Genomic DNA, 19,639 nt, shown 5'->3' with positions numbered 1-19,639 from the left:
TAAAGATCCTCTGGGCCTCCTTAGTTATTCTTTGTCACATGAGTCACACAGAGTCATTTGCATCTTGTCCAAACAACTTCTACTCCTACTTTATATATGAACCCTCAAATAAAAAAATTGTTGTAATTGTTTGGATTGAAGTCTCATTTCTAAACAGTGGACTTCAATTTGCTTGAACAACAGCCTCTCTTCCAAGAGAGCTTTCCACACCAGGTTGGACCCTGGCTGCAGTGATTTGCTGGAGATCATTAGTGAGGGCTGAAGCTAACTTAAGGTCACTGTTCCAGTTCAAGCTAAAGATATTGGTAGAGTGAAGGTTTGCACAGGAGAGTAAGGTTTATCCTCACACATTTGGAAACACATTGCTTTATGGCCCTCATTTTATGGTGACATTGATACAGGTCTTCCCCAAAGCGCAGCCACAGAGCTGAAACAACACCTTATGTTGTGAAGGAGGTAGCATAACAATTACCTTAAAGGCACTAAAACAGTTCTCAGTAATCTTCTTACTGTGAGTTAATACACTCTACATGAGCACAGTATTTTCACTGAGAAATTTTATGCATCACTTTGCATTATTCTGTTTTTCTTTGACGTCTTCTTGCTGGTTTCAAGTGGGTGTAGTTTGGTTGGAAAAAAGCAGTGTTCCACTGTACAAATCAGGATTTGAGCATCATTTAAATTTGAATTTGGAGACACTTGGTGAGCAGGTTAGTCACTGTGAATTTGATCATTCCCACACAGCCTTGGTGGTTTTGAACTGTTTTTAAAGTTAAATCTTCTAACTCATGAATATTTAGGGGGGGAGACAGATAGTACAGAATTTTTAATGAATTTTCAGAGACTTTATTTGAAACTGAGACCTAACCTACAACAAAAAACAGACTACACTAAAATATCGACCACTTCAGTAGAGTGACTGTACCTCTGTCTGTGATCGCTTTCAATCCACTAAATTAACTTAAATCTAAGAAAACATGCTTGCAATGATAGTTTCAAATGTTTTAAACAGGATCTCACACACACAGACACACACAGAGACAGTTTCGCCTCTCTTTACTGGCTGTGACAGGATGCCTGTCTAATGTCATTTCAGTGTAAGGGTTTGGGGCTTCAGCAGGCAGTTGGGCAGTAAAGACTAGAAGAACAATTGTGAATACTGTACACCCTAACTTTTGAAATAATCACATAGTGTGGCTGATGTCGATACAAAATATTTTTCAGATAAATGTATATTGACTGTTTAATTTCCGTTAAATCATGTGGTTGGGGTGTAACACGCAAAATTCAAAGTTTCGGGTGTTGATGAACTGACGTGCAATAACACAGATACAGAAACTGAAAAGGTTCGTGTAGTCGCTGGGGTTCAACAGAGATATCGACACAGTGACTGTCTCAAACAGCCAAAAATGTATATTTAGTAGTTACTAGTGGACTCTGTACTACTACTACTACTACTACTACTACTACTACTAGTAGTACTCTGTCTGTACTACACTGAGTTGGTCAATCTTGACTGCGTATTGTGTCCTGCAGTGTCACAATACGCAGCCACAAAACCATATTCCCTCACTCCTGTGGTGCAGGAGAGAGGTTTATAGCTGGGTTCGAGGGTGTAGCTCCCCTCAAAAATACGTAAGAACCTGTTGGTGTTGCAAACACCCTATTTAAATCAGTGTTTCTCTTCCAGTATGGATCCTGGGCCAGAGATTTGAGCCAGTACTGTAAAAAATCCGCATGAGTTCTGGCATAAAAACACTTTCATCTTCATTTGCTGTGCATGCTTTGCAAAATATCTTATCTTCTACTTGTTTGTGTAGAAAGCCTCAACCCATGAGTTAACTCTTGGCTGCCTCTCAGCTTTATTAGCTATTTTAGATTTATCTGATTGTGTGGCTGTGGTGAGGGGATAATAAACACTCCTCTGCTCTGTGACATTTGCTCAGCTCTTTAATACCCTTTAGGGGTAGTTCTTTAAATACAACAGCTTCTCGAAGTCTACTAATTACTGTATTTATCAAAGCACTATTTAGCTTGAAAGGGCTTCACATTAAAAAACATTTCAGTTTCAAATAGACAAGGGTTTAAAAATGATAATTCCTGGCACTTACTATACCAAAGAGGCTAATAGTGGACAATTTGATGCAGATATGGACACACATAGATACATATTCTGAGCTTGACTAGTGGAAAAACACACTATTTTCTTTTTAGCCACAGCCCAAGAGAGTGATCAGTAAAAAGTGTCGTTAGGAAGAAGACCCAAGTTTACTGATGGCAGACTTGATTACAGACAGGATGTTACTAGTTCAGATTAGGTCTTTTTAATTGTGTCGCAGCATTAGCAAATACTCTGATATCCGGACACCTCTGCATCTTGAAACAAGCCTTAGGAAACATTAATTTTTGTTACTAAACTAGCTGTAAATGAGGTGGAAATGATTCAGCCTCTGGATTACACACTAGACTAAAACATGAATGAAATATGGGAAACACAAAAATGTGTCATGCACACTGGCTCAAGTCAGAACTGCTATTCAGGGCCCCATTTATATTTCCATTGATCAGTAACCACTGAGATACTGTGAGTAATTTGTGGTTTAGACAGAAATGACTGAAATATAGTAGTTTGTTTATGTTTTAAAGATCTACTAAGCTCTTAATGCATTCATGCTATTGAAATAAAAATAAATGTAAAGGAGTTTGGAAGTTAACATATGGTTAAAAGAAAGAAGAAAGTCTTTCATGAACCAAAAATCAACTTGCGCAATGCAAGACCCTCGTGAAATTCACACAGGAAGGAAACCCACGTCAAAGCTGCCACCATTTTCTCCCCTCATCTGTGCCCGGCCTGCACATCTTCTTGCATCTCACATTTACATAAATGTGTGTTTGTGGTCTACAGGATATGATCAGCGCAACAAGGGTGTTAAACTGAACAAAAAAATAAAATGCAAGTGCACTGCACCGTGATCTGTAAGCAAAATTGTAAACTTTCAGTTAAACAGGGGAAATAACATTTCTGCACTTGTTATAGAATTTTAACTGGCAGGTTTCCAACTAGAAGATCCACCTTTCAGACTGCTGCTGCTGCTGCACCTCAGTGGAATATATGGAAATCAATTTGATTATCAGGAGCAAAGCCTGAGTTGGTGTCTTTACCTAAATACTTTCCAGTGGTTATGAACAAAACTCAAGTATGTGGGTGCTCAAGTATGTGAACACCTACAGATTTCAAGACTTTACTCGTTAGCCCACATCATCATTTCACCAAATGGACAATAACTTAAACTATGCCTTTATTTACTTCAAACAAACGTAAAAAAAAAACCTTCACATATTTACACATCAAAATAAATACATAAAAAATGCTACAGCTAAATCAGCACCTTTAGTGTTAACTGACTCTCTCATCTTTAAAAGGCAGAACATGGTTTGTGCTTCGGTGTGGAAATAAGCCACTAATTTGAAATAAGAGGGAATGCGTTCTCAGGCCCGTAACATGAGAGAACCATATTATGCAACTCAGTGCATTTATCACCTGTCATAGGAGTCATATTCAACATCGGAAGCAGTTGGGTACAGTAATGAGTAAGATTTAACCCTGCCTAAGACGGTCTGAGCAGTTTACATTCTTTCCCTGGAGTAATACAATAAAACCCAAAGCCCACCACTCTCAACTCTTCAGATCTCATACAGACCAAAGAAGTTACCATAATGGGAATGACTAAGAAACGCTGGGTGTGATACATTCACATAAACTCTGTCGTTTTTCTGCAGGGTCAGGGTGGAGCCGAGATAGCTCTCTGTGGTCCAGGCATGCCCCGGTTGATGAGAGCAGAAACCCTCTCTGTGGGCCTCCATCAGTGTGTGAGGTGAGGAATACCCTGTTCTCCTCACAAACACATTGTGAACAAATGAGGAGGTGACCGAGCAATGCCTGAAGATCAACTCCACTCGTGCGTAAATGTGGTACAGTCCGCTCTTGTTGACCTGCAGAGCGCCATCTTCAACCCGGTAGCTCACTCCTCCAGACACGAAGGCCACACCTATCCTTGGCTCCCAGCGCAAAGTCTTACGAAAATCATCTTTTTCAATCCGCCCTGCAAGAGGAGATGTGTGCTGTCACCAAATATGTTGATTTTAATAGTATAGATCATGGAGTGTAGCTTAGATTTGAATGAAATAGTTACCCATCACATGTGCTGCTGTTCTTTTTTCCTTCTCTTCTTCATTGATCTCAGGTTCATGGACACCTGTAACAACCCTCAGATTAGTCACATGATTTCTATCATTCGGGAACATTTTCACTTCGTTGGGCATGATTGATGTGTGGTAAGGCACGTTTATACTTGCCAATTTGCTTCTGAGCTGCATTAAACTCGGTCACTGGTTCACCCTTAAGCGAAATGAAAGAAAAGATGGAGACATTTCAGTACCACATCACATAGACTGCTGTGCCTCACGGCTCTTTTTTCTTTTTTCTTCTTCATATGTTCTCTCAGAGCACGAGTCACAGAGGATATCCTGTCTCTCTGGACTGGTGACCACAGATGGAACGACTATGTACTTGGTTTGCATCTTTAAATGTCAACGCAGGGCTGAGGTATATCAACTTTTTCAAATCGTGGCAAACTGAAATGAATCAATTATTAGCCTTTGTAGCTGTGTGTTAACTTTCCAGACATGATTTCCATGCTCCCACCTTACACCTCCATATCAGCCCCTGTCCACGTAAAGGTGAGAGAAGTCACACCTTTTACATTTTTGTACCATTAAAATGGTACAAAGACCAATGTTATACAAATGTTAAAATATATTAATAAGTATTCCTATACATTGTTTTGCTGTTACTATACTATTACTATTACTATTGCGCAACAATTATTTTACTTTCTTTTCAAAGTGCCATCACCTTAATAATTTCTATACATACTACAGTCACAGTTACTTTTTCAAGCTCACAGCGATTTCTTTATCCTTAGTATAGCAACATAAGTAACAACTAATTTTTCCCACCCAGTGACTTCTTACCTCTGTCACATCTCTTAGTGCGATCTGCATGTTGTGTATCTGATAGGCTTCAAACCCCAGGGCTGCAAACACAAGCAGGAACAGTAGCATCAAGACAATGGCCAGACAGGGGCTGACTCCCATGAAGCCCCGACTCTTCCCGTGGCTCCTCACCCTCTCCTGGGCAGGCGGGAAGGACCAGCAGGGTACCAGACTCGGAGACTGACCAGAGCGCTGCGTACCCCCACCCCCATCCACGAGGTAAACCTGTGGCAACGGATAGCACTGGTCACAGCTCATGATGCAAGTCCTACTGTGAGACAAACTGTGTGTTCATGTGTCGCCTATGCATGAAAGAGGTGTGTACTTTTGTCTGAGCACCTCTGTCTTTAAAGGCCAAGCGATAGCTGTGAAGACTTTTACCACCCACAAAGCCCTCCCACATACATCATTAGCTGAAGGCAGATTCACATCACTTCTCATACTAACATGAGACATAACATGAAACAAGAAACTATCAACCAATCAAGCCGCCCATCAGCTGTTCCTCTTTCTGGGCCGCTTTGCCACAAGCATTTATTTATACATGTAAGTTCACTTGCTAGTTTAACTTTGTCTTTGCACTCTTCAGTGTGCACAGAGAAATGTAGCTCTGAAGAGGTGTGAAGAGAAAGGAAACTAGAGGTTTCAGCTGACCCCTACTTCACTAACCACCACCAACTCATGTGATGAGACCTTTTCACAAATTCCACGAAAGGAAAGATTTAGCAACCACAAACAGACACCTGCTCAGCACTTTACATGTGCTAGGTCTGGGTCCCAGGTAAAATACTTTCAATCACTGCTTCTCCTGCACACTCTAAATAAAAAAAAGCATTTTTTAATCAAACACAGTATGGATTATGGGCCGTAGCGTGTTAGTAAACAGTGATGCAGCAGTTTCAGAAGAACACAGCGTATTCTTGGTGGGAAGACGCTGCTGCCACATGAAAAGGACGTTTGTCTCTGCATTGGCTTTCGAGCTGGCTGCTGCTTGTGATGAGCTGCTAGCGAGACAGGCAGTGATACTCTACGAAGGTGAGAAGTAACCCTAACCAATACCTCAGAGAACAGCTTACAGGAAAGTTAAACATGTACACCGCTTCCCCCCTCAGTAAGGAGTTATTACCACTGTGGTCTTTCTGCCACTTAGGTTTGTTTCCTAGGATACAGGGCAATTATACTGCTTTTTCATTGCGGTTTTCATTATGCAGTTTCCATAAGACATAACTGGTAATCTGCTGATAATCAATGATGATAAGTTTCCAAATATTAGTGAACAGTGTTCAGTGGGCTTTTGGTGGTTTTTGACTAAGGGCATCTTTCCAACCTCATAGGTGGGAACTCACTGCATATTAAAACCAGCATTGCAGTTAAAGTTGCAGCAGCAGCGCTGCTTTGTGCAAGTCTTCACTAAAACTAAGGCAAACTGTTCATCCATCTGTTATCATTTTCTTCAGTTGTTTAGAGGTTTTTGTGTTTCTATGCTCCTCGGTCTTCGGTTCTGTATGTCCACTGTTGCAAAACGTTTGTTTCGTTTCTCCAAGCCCCTGCACGAAGGGACACCCACCCTGCAGCGTGCATACAGAGCTCTAACCAAATGAGTAACTACGTCAAAGTAAACCATATACTGCAAAGTGTCTGCAGTCTAAGAGCTGATGTGTCTGTTTCCCAGAAGTGTCATGCTCAAAACGATCCTCGCAGCAGCAGCAGCAGCAGCAGCGCAGAGTGGGTTAGGTGGGAGTGTGGGGTTTTGGGTTCTAACCAGGTCGTTTTCAGAGTTACTGCTCCAGTTAATAAAACCAAACAAGGAGACTAAAATGAATCACTGAATCAGCAAGAATCAGTAAATCAATTACTGTTTCTCACCCGGTCTCCCTTCTTTCTGTTACACAGTGGAGATAGTTGTGGTCTTGGTGACTGATGACTGAAAAATGACACTGAATTTCTAAATGATGTTACTCATGCCTTTTTTTGCAAACATACCCTTTCCCCTGACGCAGCAGGCCCTGCGAGTGGGGCTTTAGTTTGAAACTGAAACAAATTGATAATTTAATAATTAATTGCCTCTTTTCTACATATCCTAACAAGTTTTTGTGATTCTCAGTCATGGTAATTTTTCACACACCAAGATACATAAATTTAAAGTTTTTGGTTGGTTAAAAAGGTAAAAAATAAAAACAACAACAACAACAACAACAACAACAACAAAAATAATTATCTAATGTAATTTTTATAAATAGTTTTATTTTTGTTCACACAAACCACCGCCTGCATCTGAATGAACAAAAGAGATTTCATTAAATATGAATGAAAAACTATATTTCTACTATATTACAGCCTAAAAATGACATGTCTCAGTCCTCATCAGAAGAAGAGTAACAGTCTAGTCCCAGAACATGTCCAGACCTCTCTTCAGTTTTACAGATGCTTGTTGATTTCCCAGGTATCCTCTGTGCTGCTCCCGACTCTGACTTATGTTCGTGGGTGCTGTCAACTGTTGTTCTGTCATTGTTTTGTGTGCCTCTGCACTGCAATGAAAATGTTTGTCCTGATGGAGAGTTATTGAGGTTTGGCAGTCCAGACTGCAGCGCTCTAGCTAGGTTCTGTGTTGGAGAAGAGCAGGGCTGAATTGATGATCCTCTGAATGCAGCAGCAGCCACTGCCAACCGTGTACGGTCAAAGGACAGGGGCTGGTCCTGGTCTTTGCAGACTGTCTCTGAGATTTCTGAGATTGTGTTGGTGAGGAAATGGGTTTGAAATCTGGTCTCTGAATAGCTGAGACATTTCTGTCTTGTCCAATGACTGTCCAAATCACTCTTGCCTCCACGGCACTGACCACAGTTCTCATTTGAGTCACTCTGCCGAGGGTTTTTAACTGTGAAAAGGAAAGATACCACAAAAGAAATGAAAGGTCAGAGGCCTTGTCAGCTACTAATGTGTTAAATGAACCGTTCACTCAAAACTAACAATTAGTCAAATAAGATCACACATGTAGCAGCAAGGGAAAAGTATACAGGTATAAATGGCAAACAAAGAGTTTCATCCCTGTGATCAAGAAATGTTAAACCTTTTCTTTTCTTTCATTGACCTGTATCCCTAGCTGGATGTAGGGACAAAAATAGAGCATGAACGAGAGAAACATACCAGTAGAGCTTTGAGCATAGAGCTAAGTTATAATGCCTGTTGATTCAAGTGTTTAACTTAGCTGTATCTGCAACTACCTGTAATTAAGCTACAGTTAACATTTTACAAGCTAAAAAATTGACACTGTACATGCACCATTCCCATGTGTGTAGCTATCTTGATAACCTTACCTATATATTCAATTTACATTAGAAAGATAATCAAAATATCTATAAATTAAATTAAAAGTATCTACAGCATGGATAAAATTGTTGGTACCCTTTTGTTAAAGAAAGAAAAACCTGCAAAGGTCACTGAGTTAACATAATTTCTGTCCAGACCAGTTTTATTAGTTGTTTTTTTTTTAAACTTCTGTTGAACCACAACTTAAAAGCTATGTCTGATTTTCATGAGTTATTTTTTAGTAAGTTTTTACTAAATTAATTTATTATTACTTTTGTCAGTTTCAAGTTATTTAAGTGACCTTTGTGGGTTTTTCTATTTTTAACAGAGGAGAACCAAATTTTGTCCATGTGTGTATGTGAAGTGACAGGAGGGTAGTAAGAACCTGTGACATAGTATAGTATAGTTTTAACACGTCATCATGTCATTTCTCAACAACTTTTAATCTAAGTGCGAGACACTGACCGATGCTTGGACACTCTTGCGTCTCTGCTCTCCTTTTGCAGTACGCTCGAGGGGTCCACGGCTTGTGTTTACAGGAAGGATCAAGCATTCGCAGTTTGGCAGTGAAGCTCTTGTACTCCTTTTCTAAAGCTTCAATGTGCTGCTGGAACTCAGCGATCTTCCTCTCAGGATAATGAGAAAGCTGGGACTGCTGAGAGGGAAAAGCCCAAAACAGGCACAGCTTTCAATCATGAGCAACCAAGGACAGTCACAGTGGAATCAGCACTACAACAACAACAACAACAACAACAACAACAACAACAACAACAACAACAACTTTACCTGCAAGTAATACTCTATTTCATTCTTGATGCTGGGGATCCACTTTTTCACAGAGGACACTGAGGTAAGAGTAGCCTGTGGAGCAAAACAGGATGGTTCAAACCAGCTAGTCCAGGTTAAAACCAGTAAATGTGTTATTTCTTTATTACCAGCTTGGGTCTGCGCTCCTGTACATCCCGGATGCGTCCCTCTGTAGGAGATAAAGAAACGTACAGCTAGCACTCCCTACAGGACGGCGTTTCTACCACAAACATGATAATTCAGTGTCGGTGTTTGCTGCTGTTGGCTACGTACCCTCTCTCTCCTTCTGGAGCCACAGTCTGTTCAGTCTTCCTTGCTGCTTCTCTTCGTTTCTCGCCATTTTTCACGTCTGTCTCTCAGAGAGCAGCAGCTCACGCAAAACAAAGTCACGTGGTACTGACATATCGCGAGAACACACTCTAAACGTCATCAGACCGCACTGACCTAGAAAATGTTTATTAAAAAAAACATTGAGCTTTTGAACTTTTTATGTAGTTTTATTGCATTTTGTTTTATTTATCTATGTTATGTATACGTTTGAGAGGAGTGTAACCTTTGATTAAAAACCTTCAACACTTTGTTTAAGATCAGATTAAATTAAAGAAAAAAGTAGAGAACTACATATGAAACGTGAATTTTCCTATAATATTATATTTACAAGGTATGCATATATTTGTTTGGGCACCCATAAACGGTACGTGGTATTGTGACAGGATTCAGGGACTACACAGTGCATCTAGTTAGGGGTGGAAGCCACAGTTGGTGATAACACTAGTCAAATAAGCTGTGGAGAGCTGTCATTTAATACAACCCACCGTGTGCAGTCCACTTCTGTATCCAGAAATGCAACCTGAATTTTCTGGAGGACTGAGAGCCAGTAGAAATGTGTTCTGTTGTCAGCTGCATCAATGTTTCAACTTGTTTTAGGGAAAAGTTAAGGGAAGTGTTTTACAAGCAGTTTATTTGATTTCTTGTGCATAGACATATTCATCTGTTCAGTGTTTAGGTCATTCTTGGTGTAATTGAAGTTAATATAAAAATAATCATTTAATAATTGTCCTTGATGACTCTAGTAAATTTAACCCTGAAGAAAACTGTATCTCAATTGTCATTTAATTTTAGATTTTTAAAAGCACTAAATACATTTTAAGGCAGAGGGAAACTTTACAGGCAGACAATGTGGCAGCTAAATATACATAAAGCTTTTGTGACCTATAAAGCAGTTCACGCTGTTAACACACTACCATGGTGAAACTGTATGTGACCACACTGCTGTCTCTTGTTGTATCTGCTTTTTTTTTTTTTTTTTACTGCCTGTCCGCTTTTAGCTCAGACTGCTGCACAAAGTCTTCTCCTGCACATCAGCAAAATTATGTGTCATGCTCCCTGAACCACTCTTTCATAATTTGAGCCCGATGATTTCTGGTATTGTCATCTTGAAATATGCCCGTAACATCAGGTTATTGAATAACCTGGTGATTCAGTATATTCAGGTAGTCAGCTGACCTCATTCTTTGGACACATAATGTTGCTAAACCTAGACCTGAGCAACTGCAGCAACCCCAGATCATAGCACTGCCCCCACAGGCTTGTACAGTAGGCACTAGGCATGATGGGTGCATCACTTCACCCGCCTCTCTTCTTACCCTGATGCTCCCATCACTCTGGAACAGGGTAAATCTGGACTCATCAGACCACATGACCTTCTTCCATTGGACAGTTCTTAACCCAATTTTTGTAGTTTCATAAATAGGCTTAGATGTTTTCTTTTCTTGATTCATGACAATAATTTGACCCTTCTGAAACAGAATAACATCTTTTCCATGACTACAGCATGTGTCATCTGACATGGTTGTTTAAGAAATGAGAAGCTAACACATGTGCTTATTTATCTCTCACCCTTAATTCAGTACTTTGTAGCTCCTTTGGCAGCAATTACAGCTCCAGATCTACCTGGTTGAGACTCTACAACCTTCTCACACCTGAGTGCTGCAGGCAAAGCCTCCTATACACACTCCATCAGATTGGATAGAAAGTGTCTGTGAACAACTTCTGGTACCTCTAGATGTTCTGTATGGTTGAAGTCTGGGCTTTGGCTGGGCCACTCAAGGACAGTCAGATTCTTGTCCTAAAGCCACTCAAGTGTATTGGCTGTTTCCTCTGAAAGGTGAACTATTAGCCCAGTATCAGATTTTATGCACTCTAGGTTTTTTGAAGATCTTTCAGTATTTGACTGCATTCACCCTTTTTCTCAATTCTGACCAGCCTCCCTGCTGCTGAAAAAATCCATTACACCTCCACCACTTTCAGTTTATAGATGGCATTCGTCAAGTGATGAGCAGAGAGTATGTGTTGTCTCATTAGAGGACATAATTTTTGTCCTCATGATATCAGGGTCCTTTAAATGAGAAAATGTTTGTTTAATTTGGTAAAATGTCCCCATTTTCAAATATTGAGATTTAACACCAGAATAGTTTAATTAAAATCTAATAATTACTTTTTTAATACAAGCTAGTTTACCACTTCTTTACAAAGAATTTTAGTAACCTGACATTAATGTAAATGTACTTTAAATAAGTCTTTTATTGCACTATGTAATAATCTTTTTACACTAAAAATACCCTTACAGGTTGTTAATTTCTCTGGAGTATGTTGCATTATAAAGTATAACCGTGTCAATCCATTATTATGACAGAGCATTTTCTGAAGAAAAGAAGATTGTGGCACAATACAAGCATTGTGGGGGAAAAGAAACTGCAGTCTTGCTTATTGTAAACTAGATTTGAAAAAAAATCCCACCATGACCTCAGGTCTCCAGTGGTTTTGTGTGTGAACTTTTTTTTTCCAACAATCATACAGGAAGAAACACATCATAGCAAAGGTAAAACTGCTTCACAAGCACCAGATCATCGATCTACAGTCATCCAACATGAATCACACCTTGATATGTGAAATGGACATTGATCAGCCATAACATTAAAACCACCTGATGGTTTTAATGATTTTAATGTTGTTGTTGCTGTGTGTGGGGCAGTGTAGCTGCAGAGTTTTCATTCTGAGCCCCGTCCACCACTGCATTAAAACCACCCGGTAGTTTTAATGTTGTGGCTAATGGGTGTATATTGTAGCTTTTAACTGCACTTTTTCCCAAAGAACAACAGGATGTGGCCAACTCAAAGGCCAGGCAAAAGAAACATAGTGAGTGTTATAATTATTGAATGAAAGTGCTCATTGTGTTTACACAGATTATTTAGCTTTAGAATTTGTGTTTATGTTAAGAGAACAGATTTGTGAATGTTTGAATACTGAGCAGAGAGTAAAATCTCCTTTTGCTGTCCAGTACATACAGTACAGTCCTTATTTACTTAAGATGAAAGTCTCTGAATGACTTTTATTTTTCAGTATTCCCTTTTTTTTAGCCGTGTAATTTAATAAAGAACAAGCCTTCAACACATTTTGCAGTTTGTGATGAAAGGTTTGAGAAGCGATGTATCTGTGTTTGAGTTCCTGAACATCTCCATTTTAGTTCCTGTCAGTTGCTTTTTAACTTTCCCCCCTCTACTTGATGAGAAGCATCTTTTTCTTGAGTAAAGTTGCAATGTTCTCATGTTCCACTGTGTCTCCACTCTCTGCCACTTGCAGCGGTGTCTTTCCCACACTATTTGTAGCGTGCAGATTGGCCTTCTTATTCCGTCCCATGTGCCCAGCTTGGCCCCAGCAGACAAGCCTCTTCACTACCTCCTGGTGTCCACTGCGTGCAGCACAGTGCAGAGGGGTGTCTTTGCAGTGATCTGTGGTGTTGATCTTTGCTCCGGCCTCCAGGAGCAGAGCAGCCACGCTGTCGTGGCCTTTCTCAGCTGCGACATGAAGTGGTGTCTTCCTCCACACATTCCTCTCCTCTATCCCCTTGTTGTTGAGTGACTGTAGAAGAGCAGATACCACGTTGGCATGACCACCAGCTGCGGCATGATGAAGCGGTGTAGAACCATCACTGTCTTTAGCTCCTCCTTTTGCCTTGTGGGACAACAGCGACATCACAGCATCTAATTTTCCTTCCATGGCAGCCAGGTGGAGGGCAGTTCTTTTGTCGTTGTCCGTGCTGTTTGGGTCGGCTTTGGCTGACAACAGCAAGTCCACCACACAGCTTTCTCCCTCAGAAGAGGCTGCCAAATGCAGGGCTGTCCTCCCCAGCTTGTCTTTGACTCCATGATCTGCCTTAACTTGAAGAAGCTGCATTACTGTGTCTGCATGGCCTCGGTGACTGGCTAAATGCAGAGGGGTCCGTCCATCCTGGGCTACTGCATTCACCTAAATAAAGCACAGATACGTTTCCACAAATATACTGCAAATATCTACAAAACTGTCACCAGCTGGTTTGACTTTTACCTGTCCTCCAGCTTTTAACAACAGCCCAACTAAGTCAGACCTGTTACCCTGAGCTGCCAGGTGTAGCGGGGTTTGGGCTTTAGGTCCATTGATGTTGGGGTACAATCCCTTTTCCAGAAGTGTTTCCACAATTGGCACGCTGCCACTGTGGACAGCCAGGTGTAACGCCGAGGAGAGATCAGATAAGGTAGCATCCAGTTTGGCTTGATTTGCCACTAGCACACTGAAACAAAAGAAGAAAGTCAATTTTTAGGCCATAACAAAGAGCTATATAAAATAAGGAAGAGTGATGTGGACATTACACCTCTGCTCCATATTTGCCTGTGTCACGGTGTGTGTTCTGTACGTGTGAAATGTTTACATACAGTGTTATTGTCTGTTGAATGTGGTCACTTGTTGCAGTGTGCAGAAATCCATAAACATAGGCCTATATGATAATGTATTTGTTCATTTAGCAGATACTTTTATCCGAAGCAACTTACAAGTGAGAGACAAGGAAAACAAAATATCTAAGTAAAGGAGAAAACATTAAAGCAAAGTGCTAAAGGAAGAAATAGGAAGAAAGTTTAATTAGTGCATAGGAATATGTGGAAGAGTTCTGCTTTTAGCAGATTTTTAAAGGTTTGGAGTGAGGCTGCTAAGCATGCAGAGTTTGGTAGCTTGTTTCACCATCGTGGGACCACTGAGCTTTGCTTTGGATCTTTTACTGAGTGGTGAGAGGACCACCAGATGTTATTCACTAGTAGACTACAGTGGCAGAAGGGATTGTAGACCTGGATGAGGGAGTTCAGGTAGGCAGGTGCTATGAGTTGATCACTCAAACGGACCTAGTTAAAAGACCATATAATGTCCATATGCAAATACAGCAGGTAATAGTCTAGAGGATTCACAGCCAGAGAGGGGCTGTTTCCTTTCAGTGCCGTCTGCTCAGCATTACATAAACTATAGAAAATATTTATCATGCTTTCTGTTGTTGTATCTCAACAATTTCTGCATGAGATAACTGTATGACGTACTGTAAACAAAACACTGTCATTTCTTTGGTGTAATTTTGTTTCATGTTGTCCTCTATTGGTCTCTGTAGTCTTTATCTGTAGTCTGTGGGTAATCTTGGGCAGTGGTTCAGTGTATGGTTAACTGCAGGATGGTGAGTAGCTGATGTTATCAAACTCCTGTTACCCAACAAACAACAACAAAGTAGTAGTGGCACGGTGACTGCGATTGTTAGCCATGGGAGATTTTTTAAAAAGACTTAGAAATATCACCCAGTGTAACATTGTGGCTCAATGATGTGTTTCCATGAGCCTAGTTTTGTGGCAAGATTGGAGGTATATGGCATAGATGAAAAGGCCTAACCTGGTTCTGGATTCCTACATGCAGGTTACTGCTGACAATAACAAAAATATAAAAAAATCATTGACCTTATCTTCTAAAGTAGTAGTTTAAAAAATCATCAATATGCTCCTGTAATACTGCAGACTCATGAAAAACATCTGATGAAAAGATTTCCCACAATGCAACAAAAAGGGGAAACATTTGTATTTATATATTTTCAAGAGGTCAAGTTACTGGCAGCATCTCTGAAGTTCCCAGCATCTGAATAAAAAGGAGGGAGTCAGTTACCTGGAGACCTCAGTGTGCCCCAGCTCAGCGGACAGCAAGAGAGGGGTGTACCCCTGTTCGTCACACATGTTCACATTTGCTCCGTGGTCTATCAGGGAGGTAACGACTCCTCTCTGGTTCTGTCTAACAGCTGAGAAGAGAGCAGAGCCCAGCACTTCTTCACTCAGAGCTCCTCTGGCATTTGCTTTGTATTGAATGAAACACAATAAGATCATCTTTGTTTATGTGTAATTAACACCAAAAAAACTGTCTAGTGCTTCATTACTTCAAGATGTTAAACAACTTTACAATGGCAATGAGTGTCTTTAATGAAAAGACTCACCAAGCAGCAGACAAAGGATTGATTCCTGGTTGAGCTTAATGGCTTCATTAAGAACGTCGCTGTCAACATTAGCCCCGGCTTTTAGCAGGACATTCACAGTTTTCTCATTGTTCCTTGTAACTGCATTAAAGAGAGCTGTTTTTTTCTGTTTGTTTCTGGCATCAACAGAGGCCCCGCCCTGCAGCAGCCATTCAGCTAGCCTCCAGTTGTCCTCGACGGCTGCCATGTGAAGAAACATGTCCTGTGTGTGGCTCTTGCTCTGCTTGCCTTCTTCATCCACCAGGACTTTAACAGAATCCCTCATCTGATTTTCTGCAGCCAGGTGAATGGGTGTTTTTCCATGCAGATCCAGAGAGTAAATGGGAGCGCCAGCCTTTATGAGGGCCCTGACTATCTCAGTGTGACCCTTGCTGGCTGCTCTGTGAAGAGCTGTGTGGCCCTCAATATCCTGCAGGTCCAGTCTGGCACCTTTTCTGATCAAGAGCTCTATTACAGATAGATGGCCGTGCTCTGCTGCTACATGTAATAGAGTCTCATTGGATGAATTGACAGTGTTGATATCAATGTCTTCTAACAGTTCCTCCAGCAGTACTATCTCCCCATTTGTAGCAATCTTGTAAATGAGGTGTTCTGGTTGGCTTTGTGCTGGTTTATTCTCTAATCCTTCAAGTGGCTCAGAGATAGGGGCTTTGTTTTTAGGGCTAAATGTTTTAGTTTCTTCAACAGTGAATAAACTGTGTGTTTTTTCATGAGTCTGACTGACTGTTCTATCAATAATTTTATCCATTCCCTCCATTTCTCTCTCCAGCAAATATCCAATCAGCTGTCTCTTTGTGTCTCGAACCCGTTCGTTCACACTCCCCACGTAGGTCTTAATCCACTGATAAAGGTCGGGTTCTGCTAGCATGAGACACGGATGGAAAAACTTTCTACATGCTCTCTCACCTCTGGCCTCAAGGATGTCCAGCACCCTGGAGTTCTGATCATTGCGTGTCCCAAATGTCAGAATTATGGATTTCTTGGCTGCTGTCATGACGCCCTCCCTGACGAGGAGATCCAGTAGATCCTCTGTATGTGAGATCCCATGAACCAGATCTCTCCTCTTTTCCCGGATCACATCCACAGCGTAGGGGTTGCTATACTTTGATGTTGTTTGAGCATTTAAATTCTTGAGTACATTAAACATTTTAAATCTTCACACTAACTTCTAGTTCTGGCTCCTCTGGTGTGTGTTTATAAGCTACTTACTGCTAAGTGAAACACCTCACCCTAGCAACTAAATACAGACAAATGCCAAGCAGCACACAGATCTGTCCAGTTCAACCTGCCCTATGTGAGATTGTCTAACCAACTAATATTGTTAACATGCAGCATATATTGTTATTGTTTATATATTGTTTATTGTTTAAACTGAAATAACAGGCCTTCTCTGTGTAAAAGTCTCTGTAAAGTCAAATGTTCAATTTGGAAACAGAAACAATGTACATATGAAGATAAAAATGTATGTGTGTGTTTTGGGGTTTCCGTGTGTGTGTATGTCTGCACATGTGTGGGTGAGTTAACATGTGTGGGTGCAGAAGTGATGCACTTCCTGGGTAACCCCATTTTACTATTTGGATCACACTCAGCCTACAGTCAAAAGTCAGTGGGATATTGATTCAATATTAAAATGTAACTACTGATTATCTAGTACCATCTTACACCAAAAACAAACAAAATGTTTTTGTCTGAGGTTATTCTGTGTGTGTCAAATGTGCCACCTGTAGGAGGAAGTGGAAGGTGGAGGAAATGTAGCTTCTTTAGAGTATAAAAATAAAACTATTCATTATGCAGCAGAATGGCCTCTGCAACTACAACTCTATAGATCAGAAAATGTGAATATTATTTGTGTGTCAATATGTAAGCAGCATCTATCTATCTATCTATCTATCTATCTATCTATCTATCTATCTATCTATCTATCTATCTATCTATCTATCTGTCTACCTGTCTGTCTACCTGTCTATCTATCTATCTATCTATCTATCTATCTATCTATCTATCTATCTATCTATCTGTCTACCTGTCTACCTGTCTGTCTACCTGTCTGTCTGTCTACCTGTCTGTCTGTCTGTCTGTCTGTCTGTCTGTCTGTCTGTCTGTCTACCTGTCTGTCTGTCTGTCTATCTACCTACCTACCTGTCTGTCTATCTACCTGTCTGTCTGTCTGTCTATCTATCTATCTGTCTACCTGTCTGTCTGTCTACCTGTCTGTCTGTCTGTCTGTCTGTCTGTCTGTCTGTCTGTCTATCTACCTGTCTGTCTGTCTACCTGTCTGTCTGTCTGTCTATCTACCTACCTACCTGTCTGTCTGTCTGTCTGTCTGTCTATCTACCTGTCTGTCTGTCTACCTGTCTGTCTATCTGCCTGTCTGTCTGTCTGTCTATCTATCTATCTGTCTACCTGTCTGTCTGTCTACCTGTCTGTCTGTCTGTCTGTCTGTCTGTCTGTCTGTCTGTCTGTCTGTCTGTCTGTCTATCTACCTGTCTGTCTGTCTGTCTACCTGTCTGTCTGTCTGCCTGTCTGTCTGTCTGTCTACCTGTCTGTCTGTCTGTCTGTCTGTCTGTCTATCTACCTACCTGTCTGTCTGTCTGTCTATCTACCTGTCTGTCTGTCTGTCTGTCTGTCTATCTACCTACCTGTCTGTCTGTCTACCTGTCTGTCTGTCTGTCTGTCTATCTACCTGTCTGTCTGTCTGTCTGTCTATCTACCTACCTGTCTGTCTGTCTACCTGTCTGTCTGTCTACCTGTCTGTCTGTCTGTCTGTCTGTCTGTCTGTCTACCTGTCTGTCTGTCTGTCTGTCTGTCTATCTACCTGTCTGTCTGTCTACCTGTCTATCTACCTGTCTATCTGTCTGTCTGTCTACCTACCTGTCTGTCTGTCTGTCTGTCTACCTACCTGTCTGTCTGTCTGTCTGTCTACCTGTCTGTCTGTCTGTCTATCTACCTGTCTGTCTGTCTGTCTGTCTATCTACCTGTCTATCTGTCTGTCTGTCTACCTACCTGTCTGTCTGTCTACCTACCTGTCTGTCTGTCTACCTGTCTGTCTGTCTACCTGTCTGTCTGTCTGTCTGTCTACCTACCTGTCTGTCTGTCTACCTGTCTGTCTGTCTGTCTGTCTGTCTACCTGTCTGTCTGTCTGTCTGTCTGTCTGTCTGTCTACCTGTCTGTCTGTCTGTCTGTCTGTCTACCTGTCTGTCTGTCTGTCTGTCTGTCTACCTGTCTGTCTGTCTGTCTGTCTGTCTATCTACCTGTCTGTCTGTCTGTCTGTCTACCTACCTGTCTGTCTGTCTGTCTACCTGTCTGTCTGTCTGTCTACCTGTCTGTCTGTCTGTCTGTCTACCTGTCTGTCTGTCTGTCTGTCTGTCTATCTACCTGTCTGTCTGTCTGTCTGTCTACCTACCTGTCTGTCTGTCTGTCTACCTGTCTGTCTGTCTACCTGTCTGTCTGTCTGTCTGTCTGTCTGTCTGTCTGTCTGTCTACCTGTCTGTCTGTCTGTCTGTCTGTCTGTCTGTCTACCTGTCTGTCTGTCTACCTGTCTGTCTGTCTACCTGTCTGTCTGTCTGTCTGTCTGGTTCAGGTTCAGCACTCACAGTGTTTTGCTGGGATTCCAGTCATTTCCCGTAAGACACGCCCACTGCGTGATGACGCGGGTGTTCCGAGCGTCCCCTGACCTTATGTGGCCAGGAAGGACTCGTCTTTCCGCAGTGATGTCATGCTGCCGTAACTTAAAGAAATCAGGGTAAGTTAAAGTAGATTAATAATGGTGCAGTTCGCGTTATAATGTTAGAATGAACGTGGTCATTTGGACCTGACAAACGAATCAGAACACACTTATAACCCCTTCTTTAGATCGCAAACTTTCATGCCGTGATCATAATGTTATTGTTAGTGGTGGACATTATTCTAGGTAATGTGTGAATTCAAAGATAAAAGTATAATTAGATTAGCTGCATTTGTGCGTCATATAATCATAAAATCCACCATGTGAGTTTGTAATACAATATATAAAAAACACAAGACAATGAGCATGTATTTCCCCGTTAGCTTTTGTAATGTATCCAAGTCAGACTAAAGACTTCTGAACCTCACGCCTCCATT

General features: G+C 41.2%; 3 protein-coding genes across 3 annotated transcripts; all 3 read right to left on the bottom strand.

Annotated features, from left to right (window-relative positions):
* Positions 1 to 3,275: 3,275 nt before the first annotated feature.
* Positions 3,276 to 5,385, bottom strand: faslg (Fas ligand (TNF superfamily, member 6)). The gene is made up of 4 exons (XM_026344731.1): positions 5,035 to 5,385; positions 4,357 to 4,399; positions 4,194 to 4,256; positions 3,276 to 4,103 (listed from the first exon to the last, which is right to left on the bottom strand). Exons 1-4 carry the CDS (start codon positions 5,311 to 5,313, stop codon positions 3,685 to 3,687), a joined length of 804 nt encoding a protein of 267 aa, XP_026200516.1. The 5' UTR covers positions 5,314 to 5,385; the 3' UTR covers positions 3,276 to 3,684.
* A 1,894-nt stretch (positions 5,386 to 7,279) lies between these two features.
* Positions 7,280 to 9,544, bottom strand: si:dkey-86e18.1 (uncharacterized protein LOC557342 homolog). Its single transcript, XM_026344829.2, has 5 exons — positions 9,442 to 9,544; positions 9,297 to 9,337; positions 9,148 to 9,222; positions 8,827 to 9,016; positions 7,280 to 7,930 (listed from the first exon to the last, which is right to left on the bottom strand). Exons 1-5 carry the CDS (start codon positions 9,506 to 9,508, stop codon positions 7,410 to 7,412), a joined length of 894 nt encoding a protein of 297 aa, XP_026200614.1. The 5' UTR covers positions 9,509 to 9,544; the 3' UTR covers positions 7,280 to 7,409.
* A 3,182-nt stretch (positions 9,545 to 12,726) lies between these two features.
* caiap (CARD- and ANK-containing Inflammasome Adaptor Protein) lies at positions 12,727 to 16,856 on the bottom strand. Its single transcript, XM_026346088.1, has 4 exons — positions 15,500 to 16,856; positions 15,178 to 15,361; positions 13,555 to 13,777; positions 12,727 to 13,476 (listed from the first exon to the last, which is right to left on the bottom strand). Exons 1-4 carry the CDS (start codon positions 16,683 to 16,685, stop codon positions 12,727 to 12,729), a joined length of 2,343 nt encoding a protein of 780 aa, XP_026201873.1. The 5' UTR covers positions 16,686 to 16,856.
* Between the last annotated feature and the right edge of the window lie 2,783 nt (positions 16,857 to 19,639).

Source organism: Anabas testudineus, chromosome 4 (genome assembly GCF_900324465.2).
Source record: "Anabas testudineus chromosome 4, fAnaTes1.2, whole genome shotgun sequence".
NCBI lineage: Eukaryota > Metazoa > Chordata > Actinopteri > Anabantiformes > Anabantidae > Anabas > Anabas testudineus.
Note: the sequence above shows the minus strand (reverse complement) of the source record. Positions and strands in the feature narration are given on the sequence as shown.

Coding starts and splice junctions, on each gene's coding strand:
- faslg (XM_026344731.1), bottom strand. CDS start 5,313: ATGAGCTGTGACCAGTGCTATCCGTTGCCACAGGTTTACCTCGTGGAT. Junction 4,257..4,356: donor TGCAGCTCAGAAGCAAATTG/GCAAGTATAAAC, acceptor GGGTTGTTACAG/GTGTCCATGAACCTGAGATC. Junction 4,104..4,193: donor AACAGCAGCACATGTGATGG/GTAACTATTTCA, acceptor CTCCTCTTGCAG/GGCGGATTGAAAAAGATGAT.
- si:dkey-86e18.1 (XM_026344829.2), bottom strand. CDS start 9,508: ATGGCGAGAAACGAAGAGAAGCAGCAAGGAAGACTGAACAGACTGTGG. Junction 9,223..9,296: donor AGGAGCGCAGACCCAAGCTG/GTAATAAAGAAA, acceptor TTTGCTCCACAG/GCTACTCTTACCTCAGTGTC. Junction 7,931..8,826: donor GCAAGAGTGTCCAAGCATCG/GTCAGTGTCTCG, acceptor TCCTTTTCACAG/TTAAAAACCCTCGGCAGAGT.
- caiap (XM_026346088.1), bottom strand. CDS start 16,685: ATGTTTAATGTACTCAAGAATTTAAATGCTCAAACAACATCAAAGTAT. Junction 15,362..15,499: donor AATCCTTTGTCTGCTGCTTG/GTGAGTCTTTTC, acceptor TTCAATACAAAG/CAAATGCCAGAGGAGCTCTG. Junction 13,477..13,554: donor TGTTAAAAGCTGGAGGACAG/GTAAAAGTCAAA, acceptor TGCTTTATTTAG/GTGAATGCAGTAGCCCAGGA.